Raw genomic sequence first — 17,991 nt, 5'->3', positions numbered from 1 at the left:
CTATGTACCAGGCATTTTTCTAGTTTCTGGCAATAACAGTGTAAATAACACAGGGTCACAATCTTTGAGGTGTTTGAGCTTATGACAGTAGCCCTTAACATTATCCAAAAAAGCCAAATAATTTTATTTTTATTTATTTTTATTTTTTAAAGATTTATTGATTTATTTGAGAGAGAAAGAGTGAGCGAGCGAGAGAGAGAGAGAGAGCAAGAGCACAAGCAGTTGGGGGACAGAGGGAGAGGGAGAAGTAGACTCCCCACTGAGCAGGGAGCCCGATATGGGGCTTGATTCCAGGACCCTGGGATCATGAGCTGAGCTAAAGGCAGGTGCTTAATTGGCTGCGCCACTGAAGCACCCAAGCCAAATAATACTACATTGAAAAATATGCTTTTGAGCATAAAACACAATTTATTTTCTATTATCTACACTATCATTCTTTAAAAACACACATTTATATTACATTGAGCAATTTCATTGCAAGTTTTATAAAATATTCAATACAGCCATTTTAAATTTTGGTTTTCTCCATATTTCCTTTGGGTATAAAATTGATATTAAAAATGACCTATGTCTACAGACTCCCAATGTTAAAATGTTAAAAGTTAGTCGCAACACAAATTGTTATGCATGTTATTATAAATACTCTACTTCCCCAGGGATACTACTAGAAGTCAAGCATTTGGTCTTTGAGATTCTTATGTACTTTCAGTAGCCTCCTAACTGGAATTCCACCTTTCTCGATTCAAGCCATTCTCTAATACATTAGCCAGAATGATCTTCAAATGCAAGTATTCACAAGAATTGAGTACTTACTATGTGCCAGGCACTGTTTTACATTCTTTATATATAAGATACATTTTACTCCTCATAACAAGCCTGTCATCGTCACCAATTTGCAGATAATGAAATGGGCACAGATAGATTAAGTGATTTACGCAAAGTCATGGAAGACAGACTAAGATTGGTACCCAGGTCTGTCTGATGCCAGAGCTCATGCTCTTGACTGTATATCCACACTGCTTGGCCCAGTGCCTTGCTAATGGTGCAGCTTGCAATATGATTATTCAGTTAGGTCACTGTTAAATAATTGTTAAGCCCATTTTGATTTCAAAAAAATGACAGAACCTTGGCATTTTTTTCCCCAGAAAATTAAATCTTCTCAATCCTGTAACATTCGTTTTTTTTTCTCCAGGATGAAATTTTTTTGAAACTTTACCTGGTAAAGTTTGGGGGTAGAGGATGGAGCAATTTTTTTTTTTTTTAATGAACTCTCGGGCTTTTGGATGCTTTAACACTGGTGAAATGTGCCCTATTCTGTGATGACTGCTGTTGTGTTAACTGACAAGTACTGGGCGCTGTCAGCAGAAAGAAGATTTGATTTTTTTCAGCTTTCTTAATTATGTTTTATTCATCTCTGAGTTTAAGAAGTTAAAAAAATAATTCTGTCTAAATATTATCAATGTAAAACAAATTTCAAAAGCAAGGAGATATGTCTCCTGATTTAAAACTATTTTCAAGTTTTTTTCCCTGATCTTCTCTAAGCAGTATAATGAAAAGAAGAAAGAAAAAAGTGGAACTTTTAAAAATTAGAGATCATTTTAAAGAGCTATAACTTGAGAATTCTCTAGCATCTTGTGAGGAGGCCATTTGTGATTATTCAGGAATTGGTGGCTGCATTCAAGATCATCCAGGTCCTTACTTCTCCTCCTCTGCAATTCCCACTGTGGTGGCTTATTTTTTGTCATTGATTTTCTTCCTTCCCTCTCGCCTTCTTTCTCAGCATTTATTGACCTCCCATTCCATGAGCTAATCATTGGGAATGAAAACAAAAAGAGAGGAAGATGAACTTGCGGCTCCCCCCAAATCAGTACAGCATTGTGGGAGGACAGTGTTCTTCAAAAAGAACCTTTTGGGAGTGTGCAAAATGGTGGAGTAGGACCGAGAGGGATAACCATCAGTAAGAGAGAGTTTTTTCATCAATCAAGGGCATGGAGGACATTCTAGAGATAGGGAATGCCACATGAAAAAGCACATGGATGAGAAAGAGTTCAAGGAAAGATGGAGCTTGGGAAGAATAGGCAAGGGCTATAGAGCCGATCCCAGATCCTGAAGGGGCTTCCCTCATTCTGTGGTTGGTGAACGAGGCAGCTGAAGCTCTGTTATTTTTGTTGTTTCTTGTTATGTTTAGTGGGATGGATTACAGCTGGGTTTATAACTATGGCTAAGATAGCTACCATCTTCCCCTACCTTCCATACATTTTCTAGTTGGCTGTCACTCCTTGAGTGTTTTTAACCCTTTGAGGGTTACTAGCACCTTTAGGTCTCTTTGTAGACATTTTCATCATTTAGTATGCTAAACTTCTGGCCTGGTGACATTCTGATCCCCTTCTTGGGGTTGGGGATCCAGACATATCTAAAGCCATTGGTGCAACTGTGAGGAGACCAATTGGATATGCTGGACCAGCAAAAAGTCTGCGATCTTAGAAGACAATACGTAAAAATCAAGGCTTACTAAAGAGAAAGAATTCAAATCCATAGTTTACTAAAACAGGTATGCTTTGAACTTACCCACTCAACAAGAAGTCCTTCCTCTTGCATGAGAAAATAAACCTTGTCTTGATCTCACTCTCAAACCTCCTAATTGTTTATCAGATAGAAACATCTACAGTCCATTTAGATGAAGCAGCAAAGAAAATTTAAAGACTGATTTGTTAGTGAACATGATACAGTAAGTCTCTACCAAGCATACTAAATTTATAAGGAAATTAGAGCTCCCTGCTTGAAGTTCTTTTCCCAAATGTCATATACTAAGCATATCTTAATTTTTTTCTTCAGGTCCAATTAGCAGAATTTCTTGACAATTTACAAGAAAAGTCCTTGAGGATTGAAGCCTTTGTTAGTGAGATAGAATCTTTTTTTAATACCATCGAGGTAAGTTACCATATCCATTTTACTTCGACCTGGTTTGTTCGTGTCATTACAAGGAAATGATTCTGAGACAGAAGAATCTGAATTAGGGATTATGTGTGCATATGTGGTTTGCTGCTGTTGGTTTTGTTCCATTAAAAATGAAGGTCTTTAAAGTCTTCCATCTGTGTGTAATCAGTGAAACTACTTCCTTTCTAAGGATAAACGATTTGCCCTTGAAAAGATATATCCATCTATTGGGTGTTAACTATGATAGGGAAAATGCTTGGCATGCTTTACCCAATTTAATCCTTACAATAACCATACAAGACAGGTGTTATTAATATTGTTCCTATTTTATGGGTAAGAAACTGAGAGTTAAGTGTATTACCCAAGGTCATAATAAGTTGACAGTAAGTTGAAAGCCAAAATCTGAATCGATCTGAGTTCTTATTTGCTCCTGACCTTTACCAACTAGCTCTGCAGAAATGCTCAAAGCCACTGCCCAGTGTCCCATGCCCAGGACAAATGGGTGTCTCTTGTGGTACCATTGCCTATGATGTGTTCATGCCCTCCTAGCTGCCAGCCCTTGCTCCCTCTGCAGTGAAGGGAGGTGGGGCACCGTGCTCCATCCATATGCAGAGATGGCCAAGGCATCCTCACTCGTCACCCAGGAGTGGCGGACGGGTCCCCTGCAGAAGGCTACTGCACAGTTTCCCTATCACTAGGGCAACTCCTCATCCTAGTTTGCTTGAGGGGGGTCTGCTCAATTCCTGTTGTAGATCAGTTAATACCTGCTAATTATTTCTAGTATCCTCCAACAAATATCTGTTTGAGTGAGAATGACTAGGCATCTGGATTTGTCCAGGTGGGCAATAAAGTTTCTCTTAACTGTGGTGGAAATCACCCCTTTGCTGGAGAGCCCTTGTGGATGCACCACGCTGTCTAGTATCCGGCTGCTACCTCCCTCATTCTAGGATTTTCATGGAGTGGCAAAAATGGCAGTAATGAATGGGGACCTTCATTCACTGTGATGCCCTGCACGAGTGCAAGGGGATGAGTCTTCCACACAAATCTCTCTCTCTCTCTTTTTTTTTTTTGGTGTTTTGTTAACTAAATCCTTCCTGATGATACTCTTAGACGGTGAAGTTTACTGCAAAGTGAAGTATGGCAAAGAGGGTTGGTAGATTGGAAATTTAGACTGTGCCCATCATCTGTGATTCTTTTATCAGGACACCAGAGGTCAATTATTTGAAAGGCTGTTATTTCACTTAAGAGAAAAGAAAAGAAAAAAGACGTGAAAACAAGACTTCTTGTTTCATTCAGAAATGTTTTTTTTTTCTTTTATTTATATTTTAGGAAAACTGTAGTAAAAACGAGAAGAAGCTAGAGGAACAGAATGAGGAGATGATGAAGAAGGTTTTAGCACAGTATGACGAGAAGGCCCAGAGCTTTGAGGAAGTGAAGAAAAGGAAGATGGAGTTCCTGCATGACCAGATGGTCCGCTTTCTGCAGAGCATGGACACAGCCAAGGACACCTTGGAGAGCATTGTGAGAGAAGCAGAGGAGCTTGATGAGACCGTTTTCCTGACTGTAAGCACCAGTTAAAACAGGACCAGACACCCTGCATCTGTTTTCCTCACCTAAGTCTATACTTTGGAATTCACCTTTCAGTATTTCCCAAGATCATTTATATTTCTCCATAGGGTTTGTATAATTCTGATACTTAAAAATGATTAGGGCATGCCTGATGCCTATGGAAAGGGCCCAGAAAATCCTTAAAGTCTTTTTTTTTTTTTTTAAAGATTTTATTTATTTGTCAGAGATGGAGAGAGCACAAGCTGGGGGAGCAGGTAGGGGGAGAAGCCGACTCCCTGCTGAGCAGGGAGCCTGATGCGGGGACTTGATCCCAGGACTCCGGGATCGTGACCTGAGACGAAGGCAGCTACTTAACCAACTGAGCCATCCAGGCATCTCAAATCCTTAAAGTCTTACCAGCTAAAGGACACATGGGAGTCAGGTTAGGCATGATCCATTCACTGTCACGTGGATTGGTCACCTTCTCAGGCGGAAGGAAAGCAGCCTGAAAACCTTACTTGGGCTTTGCTTCCCCTTTGGGTACCAGCGTAATCTCCAGTGTCTGGCATCCTCATGCTGGCTTCTGGGCCCATCCTCTCCACCCCTACTCCCTAATCTGAAGTGCCATCTCAGAGGGACCATTCCCTCCAGGCTTCATCAGGTGGCTGTGGGTAACATTCCAGTACACTTGCAGCATGCCAAAGGATGACATAATGTGATGCCTCTCTCAGGTAACACATTGATGTTTTTACAAGGATCTTCCTAGGGACCAGATTTCCTAATTCAAATGTATCTTATGGACCAAGAGTCCCTTGGGTGATCCTCAAATGGCACCAACAGAGGCAGCTCTTTGCTCTCTTTCTTCTCTAGAACATTCAGGAAGATACTGGTTCTGCATGGAACCTGATTTAAACAGGGGTAGTGTAGGCCAGTCCCACACCTAATCGTCCCACTGGAGGAAAGCACCATCTTATGATGAGCGGGGACCTCCCTTTCAAAGCTCCCCAGTCCTCCCAGCTCTCTAATAAAGTCTGGAGATAGAACAAGGCGAAATGGAATAATGTTAGGCTTCTGATTTGGGGATCCTTTCAGCCAGGACAAATCTGAGTGAGGTGGACATGGCAACCTCAAGAGAGAATGAAAATCATTCAGTCGCTTTATACTTAAGCCAAAACGTTGGTCTTTTAAAATTGGGCACCTGTGAAGTCTAACATTAATGAGGTTCTTTGCATTCCCTAAGAAACTTGCTTTTGTTTAATAAGAATATTTTCTTCCTAGGACAAATTGTAAAAAAGAAAGCATTTTTTTTTTTCTGCTTAGAAAAGTAATATGTCCCCATTTTAGAAAATTTAGAAAATACAGAAAAGCACAGAGAAGGTGTCACCCGGAGATAATTACTGATTACATTTTAGGTATATACCCCACATTGAACAAATGTAAGTCCTTTTTCTTGCTTCGGAGAATTCTATTCTGGAAGCCAAGCCACTTGCTAATGAGTAGAGAAGAGCAGCATAAGAATTCATTGCTGGCTTTGCTTATCATAGAGAGCAGAGCAGAACTGGAAACTAAAGCTCCCTCCATTCCTGCCCAATCCCCGTACCCCTTCTGAGCATTGATTTCCTTGCTGCTGGGGTTGTAGCCATCCAGAAAGAAACAGCCTCCAGGAAGCTAAAAAGTTATGCGTTTAGAACATGCATAATCTTATCGCTCTTGGTTGGTTTTTCTTTTTGTTGTTAATTAGTCTCTCTCTCTCTCTCCCTCTCTCTCCTCTTCTCATTCCCTCATAAGTCGTTTGAGGAAATCAATGAAAGGTATATAAAACATGGCACAATGTAGTGGCGACTGAGAATAGCATGGTTGTATGCTTTATTTTTAATATTTTGATGCTTTCTAGAAAATGAGCTGCCAATTAAAAAATACATAAATTTACTGAGCTACTGAATTTTCACTTTTAGACACTGTGCTTTTAAAAGCTAAACGACAGCTTTGAAAGAAAATTGCATGTGCTTTAGTTAAATAACAATTATCATAATGTAGATTTTTAACTGCTTCCTTTAGATGTGTTCTGTATTTTCAGCCTAATCTGGACCATCTTCCCTGTCATTGCATACAGAACATTGTGTAGATGCTTAGACTTATTGGCTAAATATGAGCATTTGAAAGAATCATTCATTTTTGCTTTGAGTAATTTTACGACTTATGTAATCTTAATGGAATGTTTTCTCATTTTCTCTTCAAAAGATAGGCATGCATTTATCTTTTTGCTCATCTAATCTAAGTGAATCTTCCTCTTTTGATTATGTTTTGTCTTTGTTGCTGTTGTTAACACTCAATCCTAGAGAAATTTGTCATTATCTTAAAAGGCAAAACACTCAACAAGAAAATGGAAATGTTGTCTATAAAAACACATACCATCAGATCTATATTTATCTTCTGGAGCATCTGATTTTGAACTACTCATACTGATCTGACACGTTTTCCGTTTTGCCTCAGAGCAAGACTTGAGGTCCTTCTTACTAGTTGAGCTTAATGTTCTTATCATTTTTACCCCTTTCATGTAAATTTTTAAAACTGTAAATGGTAAAGTTATAAAATTATGAACTTACTTCACAATGCCACATTGCGAGAGCGCATAAAGCAAAATAAAAAAGTTGTATTTGTGATACACTAAAATACAGAAACCTGACTTTTTTAGGTAATGAAAACTGCACAGATAAATCCTGTTTACCTTTAAAAACAATTGTTAAACAGATTATTGTTGATAAGTCTTAAGAAAATAACTTGTATATTAATATTGGCATTAATTAATAAAGGTTTTATTACAGCTCTCTCATAAATCAGATTACCCAGGGAGCTTCAAAAAGTGCTGACACCTGAGTCTTACCTCTTGAGATTCTGGTTTAATTGGTCTCGGAGATGGCCTGGGCATTCTTTAAGCTTCCAAGGTGATTTTAATAGGCATACAGAGTTGAGAACCTTTGGTTTCTAAGGGTCTGTCTTCTGGCCCAGTGGTTCCTCAGACTGGCTATCTCTGAAATACTGGGGCAGTTTGTTAAGCCTAAGTCCCTGGAACCTCACCTCAGATCCCAGGGGGAACTCCAAGGTGGGATGAGGGCTCTCCATATTTGCCAGTTCTCACACAGGAGACCAAGGCTCATGAGACAGGCCCGGAAGCTCAGACCCAGGCTTTGCCCCCAGTTTTTTTTATTTTTTATTTTTAAAAAATTATACATTTCTCTAAGTATTAATGATCTGTATTTTCATTTAAAAAATATATGGATTCATAGTGCCATTTCATATATACTGGACAGTGTAAATAGATGCATTATTTGCTTATTTGTACTTCATCTACTCATGGAACGTACTGATTGGCTGGAAAATTTGGTGAACAAAAAATTGCACATACTTGTCCCTTAACAAATGCTGCAGTACATTTTTTTTCTCCACCTTAGAGTATTAACTTGCTAATATGAATTGGCATTCGTTTAATTCTAAATACCATTTCTTTGGTTTCATGCTTGAACTTGTTCATCCGTGTGTCATTTTACTTCATTATTATTTCATTGTCCATTTGACAATGAATTAATCTCTGCTAAAGCTGCATGCAACCTCAAGGAGAGTACCCTTGGGATAACCATTATTTTCTGTGAAGAAAAAAGACAACAAAATTTGGGATTTGGGATTTAATGAAAGCCCTGTTAGACAAGGGCACACACACACACACACACACACACACACACACACACACACGTGGTGAAGCTTGATTGTTTCAACAAAAAGAAGGCTTTTGTGTCCTTTTAGAAGACAACTTCTACCACACAGTCTCAATGTTATTGGTGTTCCTTTCTGTGCGAAGTGCTTATTACCTAGTTGGTTTGTTTTTTTTACCTTGTTTCTTTTTTTTCCCCCTTCATATGATATCTCTAAAGGAAGTGCTTGTCTATTTAATGATTTTTCTCAACACTGAAAATGCTTAAATTAAGGAATGCTGTCAAGCATATTTAGACTCAATATTTGCATATTTTGAAAAACACATTTGCTTAGAAAATGCTGGTCTGATAAGAAGGTCCATTTTTTTTCTCTCTCCGGTTTGCGTTTTTGTGTTATAATAAAGAAAAAGAAGGAGAATACCAATCATTATAGGACCTACTTTTAAAAAGATGTTCACTTGCCCTTTCATATACTGATGTTGAAATTGAACAGGTCAATATGTACGGGAAAACTCAAACATTTTATTGGTGGTATCTACAACCAGAACTTTCGTGTTTCAGAAAGTCTCCCGTCTAGTCAGTGATATGTGTTGACTGGGCTTAGTATATGTACTAGTCAGCATTGTTCACTAATTTGGAACCTGTCATCTCCCGCCTATGATCCCCCAAAGCCTTCATTTAAGCCCTTGGTGTTTTCCCTCAACCAGAGCTCCCAACCCACCTCATTATGCCTCTGGTCTGCATATTTGCTTTGATACTTTCTCACACTCCTGCCCGCATATTCTTACTTCTGTGGCTCTCTTTGCCTTACAAGATAAAATGGAAGCTCTTGGTGAATATGAAAGCTCTTCACAAAACTCCTTTCCATTTGTTCTCTGTCTCCATTCCCCGGTTCTCAAGGCACTGGTGGGCCCCTTGGGCCCTCAGATGTGCCACACCCTCTCATAGCTCCGTGCCTTTATTCAAACCATTCTTCGGTTTGCAACACCCTTCCTTCCTTTCCTGCCTCAGGAATTCCTACTCATTCTTTAAGACAAAGCCCCAGTGCCACCTCTCTTGGAAGCCACTAAGGGACCCATTTCTCCCAAATCAGATGACAGTAAAGTTTATTATTCCTAACACTAGTAAGTATAGTGGACACTCCTTAAATATTTCAGTTACATTTTAAAATCTTCTCTCCTTGCACTGATGAAAACATTTTACCACACCCGAGATCCCGATATTCTCACCCAAGTGAAATCATCCTCTCCTCATTAAATATTCATTAAATGCCTGCTGTGTGCCAAGTAACGCAGTACAATACGGTGGTGAACAAAACAAAGTCCTCTCCTGCCTGAGACTATATTCTGGTGAAGTAGAAAGACAAAAATAAATAGGTTGTGATAAGTTTGAGGAAGTAAAATTTAACAGAAGTAAGGGTATTAGGGACACATAGTGCTGTGTGAGTAGTGTACTCAGGGCTGGCCTCTCTGAGGAGCTGACATTTGAACAGAGATCTAGGTTAAGTGAGGAAGGAACCATACAATATTTAGGAGAGGAAAGTTCCAACAGACAGTGCAAAGGCTTGGAGGTGGATCTATGCCGCCCAAACCAAAGAGTCCAGGTTAATGAAGCTGATGGAGTTCCTCAAAGCTTCCTTAATTGCTGGAATAATTCTTGTCCTCTGTGAGCCAGGTGCCCAGAGGAGAGCTCCTAACCAAATTTTAGGCCCCTCATGCTAAAGTGAAATGCTTCTGCAATCTCTCCTTCCCTTTTTCCTCTTCAAAGTCAATCTGTTTGTTTTGTTTGGTTTTGTTTTAAAATCCAGTTTGCACCTGGATACAAATGCTAAGAGTTAGCATCCCTCCTAAAAGGGCCATGAGTATATAAAAGCTGTTGATTTATAAACTGTGGTTTGTTTAGTCTTTCAAGAATTTAGAGACTTCATCCTCCTTCACTGCTATTTCCCCAGTACCCAGAGCAGTGCCTGGCACATAGTAGGTGAACATAGTTTTTGAAAGATTAAGTAACGAGGAGTGTAGTTGGGAGGATTGAGAAAAGCAAGGACATCAAAGAGTGTGTGAATTTCCAGATGGGCTCACAACCTTTATATCCTTCAGGAAATAAAGAAAAAAGATAGTCATTAAATATAGTAAATTTCAGGACTAACTTTACAGATGCGAAATTGAGACTGTGTAGTTTGATGGTGTCTATTCAGATCTCAGAATAGAGACATGGAATTTCTAATATTAACCCATTACATGAAAGAATCCTAAGAATAAATAGATTTTAGACCTATCTTTCTAGACTTCAAAACACTTTAACTCCTGTTTGGCTACAGTGCCTCACAAAACCCACCACCACCACCGCTAATGACAACCACCTCATTTTAAGCAAATGTTTCTAGTTTTCCTTCTGTATGTTAATAATTTCTTGACTTACATAAAAATGTTTTCCCCCAATAGGTTGCTTTCTGCAATGGAGAGCACTGCTTCTTTAGAGAAAATGCCTGCTGCGTTTTCACTTTTTGAACATTATGATGACAGCTCAGCAAGAAGTGACCAGATGTTAAAACAAGTGGCTGGTAGGAATTTTAATATATTAATTACCTCGATGAAATTTGGCAGTGTTTCCTTGTTCGTTTTGTATAAGTTTTTAAATTAAAGTATAGTTGACAATGTTTTATTAGTTTCAGACATACAATATAATAATTAAAAAATTCTGTACAGTAAAGCTATGCTCACCAGGGTAAGTGTAGTTACCATCATCACCATACAACGTTATTACAGTGTTAGTGGCTCTATTCCCTATGCTGTTCTTCTCATTTGGGTGACTTACTGATTTTATAACTGGAAGTCTGTACCTCTTAATCCCCTTCACCTATTTCATCCATTCCTCAAGTCCCCTCCCCTCTGGCAACCACCAATTTGTTCTCTGTATTTATGATTCTGTTTCTGTTTTTCTGTTCGTTTGTTCTGTTTCTTAGATTCCACATGTAAGTGAAATTGTAGGGTATTTGTCTTTTTCTAACTTATTTCACTTAGCATATTACCTCCCAATTCCATCCATGTCCTTGCAGATAGAAAGATTTTGTTCTTTTTTATGGCTGGGTACCCAGTGGTAGAATTCCTGGATTGTATGGTATTTCCGGTTTTCATTTTTTGAGGAAACTCCATGCTGTTTTCCACAGTGGCTGCACCTGCTTACATTCCCACCTACAGTGCCCACCAATATCCACAATCTCTACATTCTTGCCAATATATATATATATATATATATATATTTGTTTTCTCCCTTTTTCATACTAGCCATCCTGACAGGTGTAAGGTGGTATCTCGTTCTGGTTTTGATTTGCATGAGAGAGGCTGAGCATCTCTTCATATGTCTGTCGGCCATCTGGATGTCTTCTTTGGAAAAACTATTCATGTCCTCTGCTCATTTTTCAGCTGAATGATTTGGGGGTTTGGGTGTTGATTTGTGTAAGTTCTTTCTAAGTTTTGGATATTAACCCCTTAGATACATTATTTGCAAATATCTTCTCCCATTCTGTAGATTGCCTTTCTGTTTGGTTGCTTGTTTCCTTCATGGGACAAAGTCTTTTTATTTGAGTATAATCCCAATAGTTTATTTTTGCTTTTATTTCCCATGTGAAGTTTTTATATGTAAAGAGATATAACTGGAAAAAAAACCTCCTTAGTTGTAAAAATTAAAAGCCAGATTCCAAATCAAAGCACAAGACCAGCATACCATTTTGGTTATAATCTGCATTTCCATCTGAAGCTCTGTGACTGTCCTGGGATACCTAGGAGTTAGGAGGAAGCAGCAATGGAACCAAAGGGTCTCATCTTTTTATGTTTTCTCCTTGGAAAATAGCATTTCCCTCTCTGTCTTCTAGAGATTATTTGCTTCACACCAGCAGTCAGTTATAGAAGGAAAAATAAATCAAATATTTTCATATGTCTTGAACAGATTTTTCCTTATGAGTGGTTTTTCCCTCTCCAACTGAGTCCAGTCCCCATCCCCCCGCCACCTTTTCTCATACTAAACAGATTAGCTTAGAGAACTAACAGCTCAGCATCACACTCTGTGGCCAGGAGCCTCCTACTCAGCTGTCAGAAGCATCCTGCCGACTCTTCAAAATATTTTTTAATGTACTATTTTAACAAACAAGACAATGAAGCTTATTTAGATTTCTCAAAGCTGCTATGTTTCAGTGAAGTTATCAAGTATCACTTACTGTAAAATGTACTCTGCTATCTTCCTTTAAAAATGCTATTTCCAAACCACCTGAGAGACAACTGCTATTTTTACATTGACAATTAATTTTCACTCCTGTAAGAAGAATTCTAGTTTGGTAAAAGGCTTTTCAGGGGTCACCCACCAACCTCAGAGAAAGTGAGAAATTCAGTCATTTATCGTAAGAGATTTTTCTCTATAAATGTGTCAAAACCAAAAGGTGTCTTTTATAATGTCTTTAAGAGGCATTTAAATTGAGAGGCTATTGGAAACTAAGAAATTCTGATGAACAGAGTAGGTTGTTTGCTTTTAAGGGATTCGTTATATGCTGTTGTTCATTTAGAAGGATATGCTTTTGAATATCTGACAGGCAAAATGAGAGGACATTCCATATATTTGAGAGGCCACAGGGTTAAATTGTCACCAAGTGTTAATGATTCATTCAGAAATAGGGTGCCTGGGACTCCTGGGAGTTCCGAGCTGTTTACAGAGAGACTGATTTCTGTTAGGCAAACGCCACACATGGTATGGCTGCTTCATGGAATTGGAGCCCAGGGCGCTGACTTGCTGTTAAATAGTTTTTGTTCATTTTTGACCAGTAAACCCTCTCAGATATAAAATCCTCCCCAGGTACATAAAAAGTTAATCTGACCACTGCCAACACTAATCAGACATTCTAAGGAAAGGCTGTGACTTTTCTACTGAGGCATGGAACAGCCCCTAGCATCTATTCCACATTCATGTGATTATTATTACTCATTTATTTTTACTCGTTAATTTTACTCATTTACTATTATTATTACTCATGTTATTATTCCCATTTGATAGGTGAGGAAACAGAGGGAACAGAAAATTGTCTCATATATTGCCCTAGATACACAGCTACTTGAGGGTGTGAGGTCAGGGGGTAGGGAGCAGTTCGACTTCAGGGTCTCTGCACTTAAACCCCTGCCCCACCACAGATGGGCAGAGTGCATTGCTGCGAAAGGACGGATAACCAGAGATTAGTAACATCCAAGCTTCCTTGACTTTCACTCCTATGGACTTGGTTTTGTTTTGTTTTGAAATTGTGGTAAAATACACGTTAACATAAAACTTACATCTTAACCACTTTGAGGTATACAATTCAGTGGTATTAAGTGCATTCACATTCTCAGATAACTGTCACCAGTATCTGTCTCCCAAATTCTTTTCATTCTGCGAAACTGAAACTCTGTACCTATTGAACAATGTCTCCCCAACCCCATGGCTCCCCAGCCTCTGGCGACCACCATTCTACTTCCTGACTCTCTGAATTTAACTACTCTCAGTCCCTCCTGAGTGGAGTCATACAGTATTTGTTTTCGTGTCACGTCTTCAAGGTTCATCCATGTTGTGGCACATGTCACAACTGCCTTCCTTTTCTCCCCCCCGCCCCCTTCAAGGCTGCATAATGTCTTATTGTATGTCTATACTGCATTTTGCTGATCTGTTCACCCATTGATGTTTTTTGCTTCTACATTTTGGCTATTATGAATCATGTTGCTCTTCTGGGAACACAGCTAGATGAAGTGGGGATCTGTCTGGCCACACAAGTCCTGAAGTCCAAGTTGATCTGATGCTTAACTGAGTGTGACAGCTCTTTATGGGTGCACTCCTTCAGGTAGAGGTAATCCGTGGCATGATTTCTCTGCCCAATTTCTTAGCCTCCCAGAAAGAAGCCTTAAAATCCCGTTTTGTATTTTTTTTTTTTGGCATTACTCCTTTGCAAGTTTATTCCTATAGAACTGTAAACAGAGTTGCTAACATATGAAATCTGACTCCCTGATATTCTGCCACACAGGAACTGCAAATCTAGCCATTATCGTTGGATTGCATCTATGGAATATTCTTAATCTCTTTTTAATTTTAGAATGCTTTGTAAAGTGGAAGTGTTTCCTGTTTTTGAAAAGATGTTTTAACTGTAATAATTTTGGGGGAAGGAGCACATGAGGTACCAAATCACTCCTAGCCCACATGTTTTGCTTAATTCCCTACAACCACTTCCTTCTTAAAATTTGGTGATGGGGTGGGGGGGAGTCCATATCACTTTTTAAGTTTGTTGAGTTACTTGAGAGAGAGAGAGAGAGAGATTTGGAAACATGTTGCTGTTTTTAAAAGCAGATATAGCTCAATGTAAAACTCACAGGAAAAAAGAAAGGGAGAGTTTCATCATTCATGCCTCAGGGAGTTCGGCACTGTTTCAAAAAAGATTGACAATAGTTGAAGTATTCTGCCTGGCTCTTCAGTAAACCTGGGCAGCATGAAAATTCACTGAACTGCATTTATCTGGATGGAATCCTTTAGAATGTGACTCTGATTTCCTGCAGGGAAGACAAACAGGAAAGTCAAAGACAGTGTGAGGGTCTCTAAACCATTATCATTCCTTTGGGAGGTGCTCTGATAGGCAGGCTCTTGAGGTTATCAAGCAGCCTGCTCAGCATGTCTTACATTGGTAGTCCCTCTGTGATTTACCAGACAATGGATCCACAGTTCATCTCCCATCTTCACGGACTTCCTCCCTTTTCTGTGCTCTTGCCAAGGCCGATTCGCCTTTTGAAACTTTAGCACTGGTTATGTGTCAGACAATCTGCTAAGCACTAAATGTACATATGCTGCTTACAACAAATGGGTTAGGAAATGGTATTATTATTATTGTTGTTTTCCCATTTCAAAGATGGGGAAACCAAGGCTAAGCTAACACAGCTATTAAGTGGGGGATCTGGCTTTTTTTTTTTTTTAGTATTAGAAACGATTTATTATATTTCCATACACTAACAGAAAAACTAGAAAATAATTAAAAACAATACCATTGAAATAGCATCAAAAACCATAAAATATTTAGGAATACATTTAATAAAAAGAAGTGGAGGATCTCTACACTGAAATCTATAATACATTACTAAGAAAAATTATAGATATAAATAAATGGATAGGTAATACTATGGGATAGGGCCCAGGAATTGTCAACATACCCCTAGGATGGTTTGAAACTGGGTCCTGGTTAAAGAACAGGATAGAATGGGTTTTTAATTCTCCCATATAGTATTTTTTTAATTTTTAAAATTTTTTAAATAAACATATAATGTATTTTTAGCCCCAGGTGTACAGGTCTGTGAATCGCCAGGTTTACACACTTCACAGCACTTGCCACAGCACATACCCTCCCCAATGTCCATAACCCCACCACCATCTCCCGACCCTCCTCCCCCCAGCAACCCTCAGTTTGTTTTGTGAGATTAAGAGTCTCTAATGGTTTGTCTCCCTCCCAATCCCATTTTGTTTCATTTATTCTTTTCCTACCCCCCAGATCCCCCACGTTGCATCTCCACTTTCTCATATCAGGGAGATCTTATGATAGTTGTCTTTCTCCGATTGACTTATTTCGCTAAGCATGATACCCTCTAGTTCCATCTACGTCATTGCAAATGGCAAGATTTCATTTCTTTTGATGGCTGCATAGTATTCCATTGTATATATATACCATATCTTCTTTATCCATTCATCTGTTGATGGACATCTAGGTTCTTTCCATAGTTTGGCTATTGTGGACATTGCTGCTATAAACATTCGGGTTCACATCCCCCTTTAGATCACTACGTTTGTATCTTTAGGGTAAATACCCAATAGTGCAATTGCTGGGTCATAGGGTATCTCTATTTTCAACTTGTTGAGGAACCTCCATGCTATTTTCCAGAGTGGTTGCACCAGCTTGCATTCCCACCAACAGTGTAGGAGGGTTCCCCTTTCTCTGCAGGGGATCTGGCATTTAACTTCAGGCTGGTGTCTCTGCTTTGAAGCCCATTAACTTGACCACCCTCTTATCCTGCTCCTCACTTTTCATAACTCTGTATTTCCTCAGCTCTTATCTCTTTTTTGAATCTTTCCAATTTGCCTCCTTTTGTTCCATTCTTTAGACTCATTTCTTATTTTTTCCTTTCTTTTTTTTATCTTCTTGTTGAACTAACCTTTGTTTTCTTTTCCTTTGGTGTTGACTTTTCATAAAATAATCTCATAAAATTTGGCCTATAGTATTTCAGTAAGATTACCTCTCAGGAAATGTTGATTGGAAAAAATAATCACGAAAACAAATGTAAAAGCATGACATCTTTTCAACTATAGGAATAACCTTTTCCTCTAATTTGTAAATTTAATATTCAGTGCTTCATTGAAAATATTCAATGCTTTTGTATCTTAAAAATGTGGGAAGAGAGTTGTGTAGGAGCTCAAATTGTGGCATTGTACATACTATTAATGTTCAATATGCATAAAATAAACTTTAAAAATCTCTTTGAAAACACTTGAGGATACTGTCCAAATTTAAAATTCAGAAAAATAGAGTTCTATCAGACATCTAAACCTTACCTTTGCATGAGTTAATAGGGTACTTTTTCTCCTATGTAGTTTTTATATTTTGTTTATTTTTTTTTTTAAAGATTCGTTGGTAGAGTCATGTTAGAAAGAGAAAATGGGATAGTAATTTCACAAAGGGTATTTTGATATTTTATTCACACCAGTCTTTTTTCAGCTTTGATGATGCAGCAACTGGTTCTAAAAGGGCTTTATTTGTCTCTGTTCTGAATATAGACTCTATTTATGTAGAAGGAAACAACAGTGGTTATGTAGCAAAGCAACTCAAGTTTTCATTTTGAAGGAAAATCAAATCATTTGATGCATCCTCTCACCTGTGTAAGTTTATTATTCTGAATATCAGACTACAGAAGAGTATTACCAAGTGATCACAGTTTATGTTTTATGTTTATTTCTCCATGTCAATAAGCATGCCTATACAAACGCATCAAAAGCACACTCTAATGTCACAGTGGTTGCATCCAGTGGGTGTTGTTGAGAACAAGGGAGCCCTTCCATTTTTACTCCATGTATTTCTGTATTGTTTGATGTTTTCTCAACATACATAAGTGACTTCTGCAAAATGAAAATGAATCAATGAGTAAAAACAGCGTTGGTGGTAATAAATCTTGCTTTTATTCCAGTTCCCCAGCCTCCTAGATTAGAACCTCAGGAACCCAATTCTGCCACCAGCACCACAATTGCAGTTTATTGGAGCATGAACAAGGAAGATGTCATTGACTCATTCCAAGTGTACTGCATGGAGGAGCCCCAGGATGACCAAGAAGTAAACGGTAGGATTGCTAACACAGATACAGATACAGGTGTCCATTTCTTCATCTTAACAGGAAGGATTTAAAGGTACCCGTATTGCGACTCATTCCACAAAGCACTTACAGCCACATATACAAACCACAACAAGAAACCAACGACCATATAAGCAAACATAAAACAGCTAAGCAAAAACTGGAAATCCGAATTAAGGAAAAGAAAATGCAGAAACACCATAACGGTCAACATGGATATTGTAATTGAGTTTCAGATTTGGCTTTGAGCTCTCAGGATAGCAGGAGCAACTAAGAGAGTCTCATTTTCAGAAAGGTGGTAACATATCAGCCCTTCAGGGAGAACAAGTCTCAATCAGTACTTGAGTCTAAAAGAAGGTATAATATGTATCAATTTGCAGAGGAGATATGAGCTGTATACAGGACAG

The 17,991-nt window shown here is 38.6% G+C and overlaps 1 protein-coding gene across 2 annotated transcripts in view; it reads left to right on the top strand.

The window, feature by feature from the left end:
- Positions 1-17,991, top strand: part of CMYA5 (cardiomyopathy associated 5) — an 89,043-nt gene that overhangs the window by 45,251 nt on the left and 25,801 nt on the right. For both annotated transcript variants that reach the window (XM_032847747.1, XM_032847756.1), the window contains 5 exons: positions 2,836-2,931; positions 4,267-4,500; positions 6,274-6,296; positions 10,640-10,758; positions 17,423-17,572. In XM_032847747.1, the coding sequence (XP_032703638.1) occupies positions 2,836-2,931; positions 4,267-4,500; positions 6,274-6,296; positions 10,640-10,758; positions 17,423-17,572 (622 nt within the window). The remainder of the gene's footprint in view (positions 1-2,835; positions 2,932-4,266; positions 4,501-6,273; positions 6,297-10,639; positions 10,759-17,422; positions 17,573-17,991) is intronic.

Source organism: Lontra canadensis, unplaced genomic scaffold (assembly GCF_010015895.1).
Source record: "Lontra canadensis isolate GAN:19392208 unplaced genomic scaffold, GSC_riverotter_1.0 scaffold4, whole genome shotgun sequence".
Lineage (NCBI taxonomy): Eukaryota > Metazoa > Chordata > Mammalia > Carnivora > Mustelidae > Lontra > Lontra canadensis.
The sequence above is the reverse complement of the archived record's forward strand: the minus strand, read 5'-3'. Positions and strand labels throughout refer to the sequence as shown.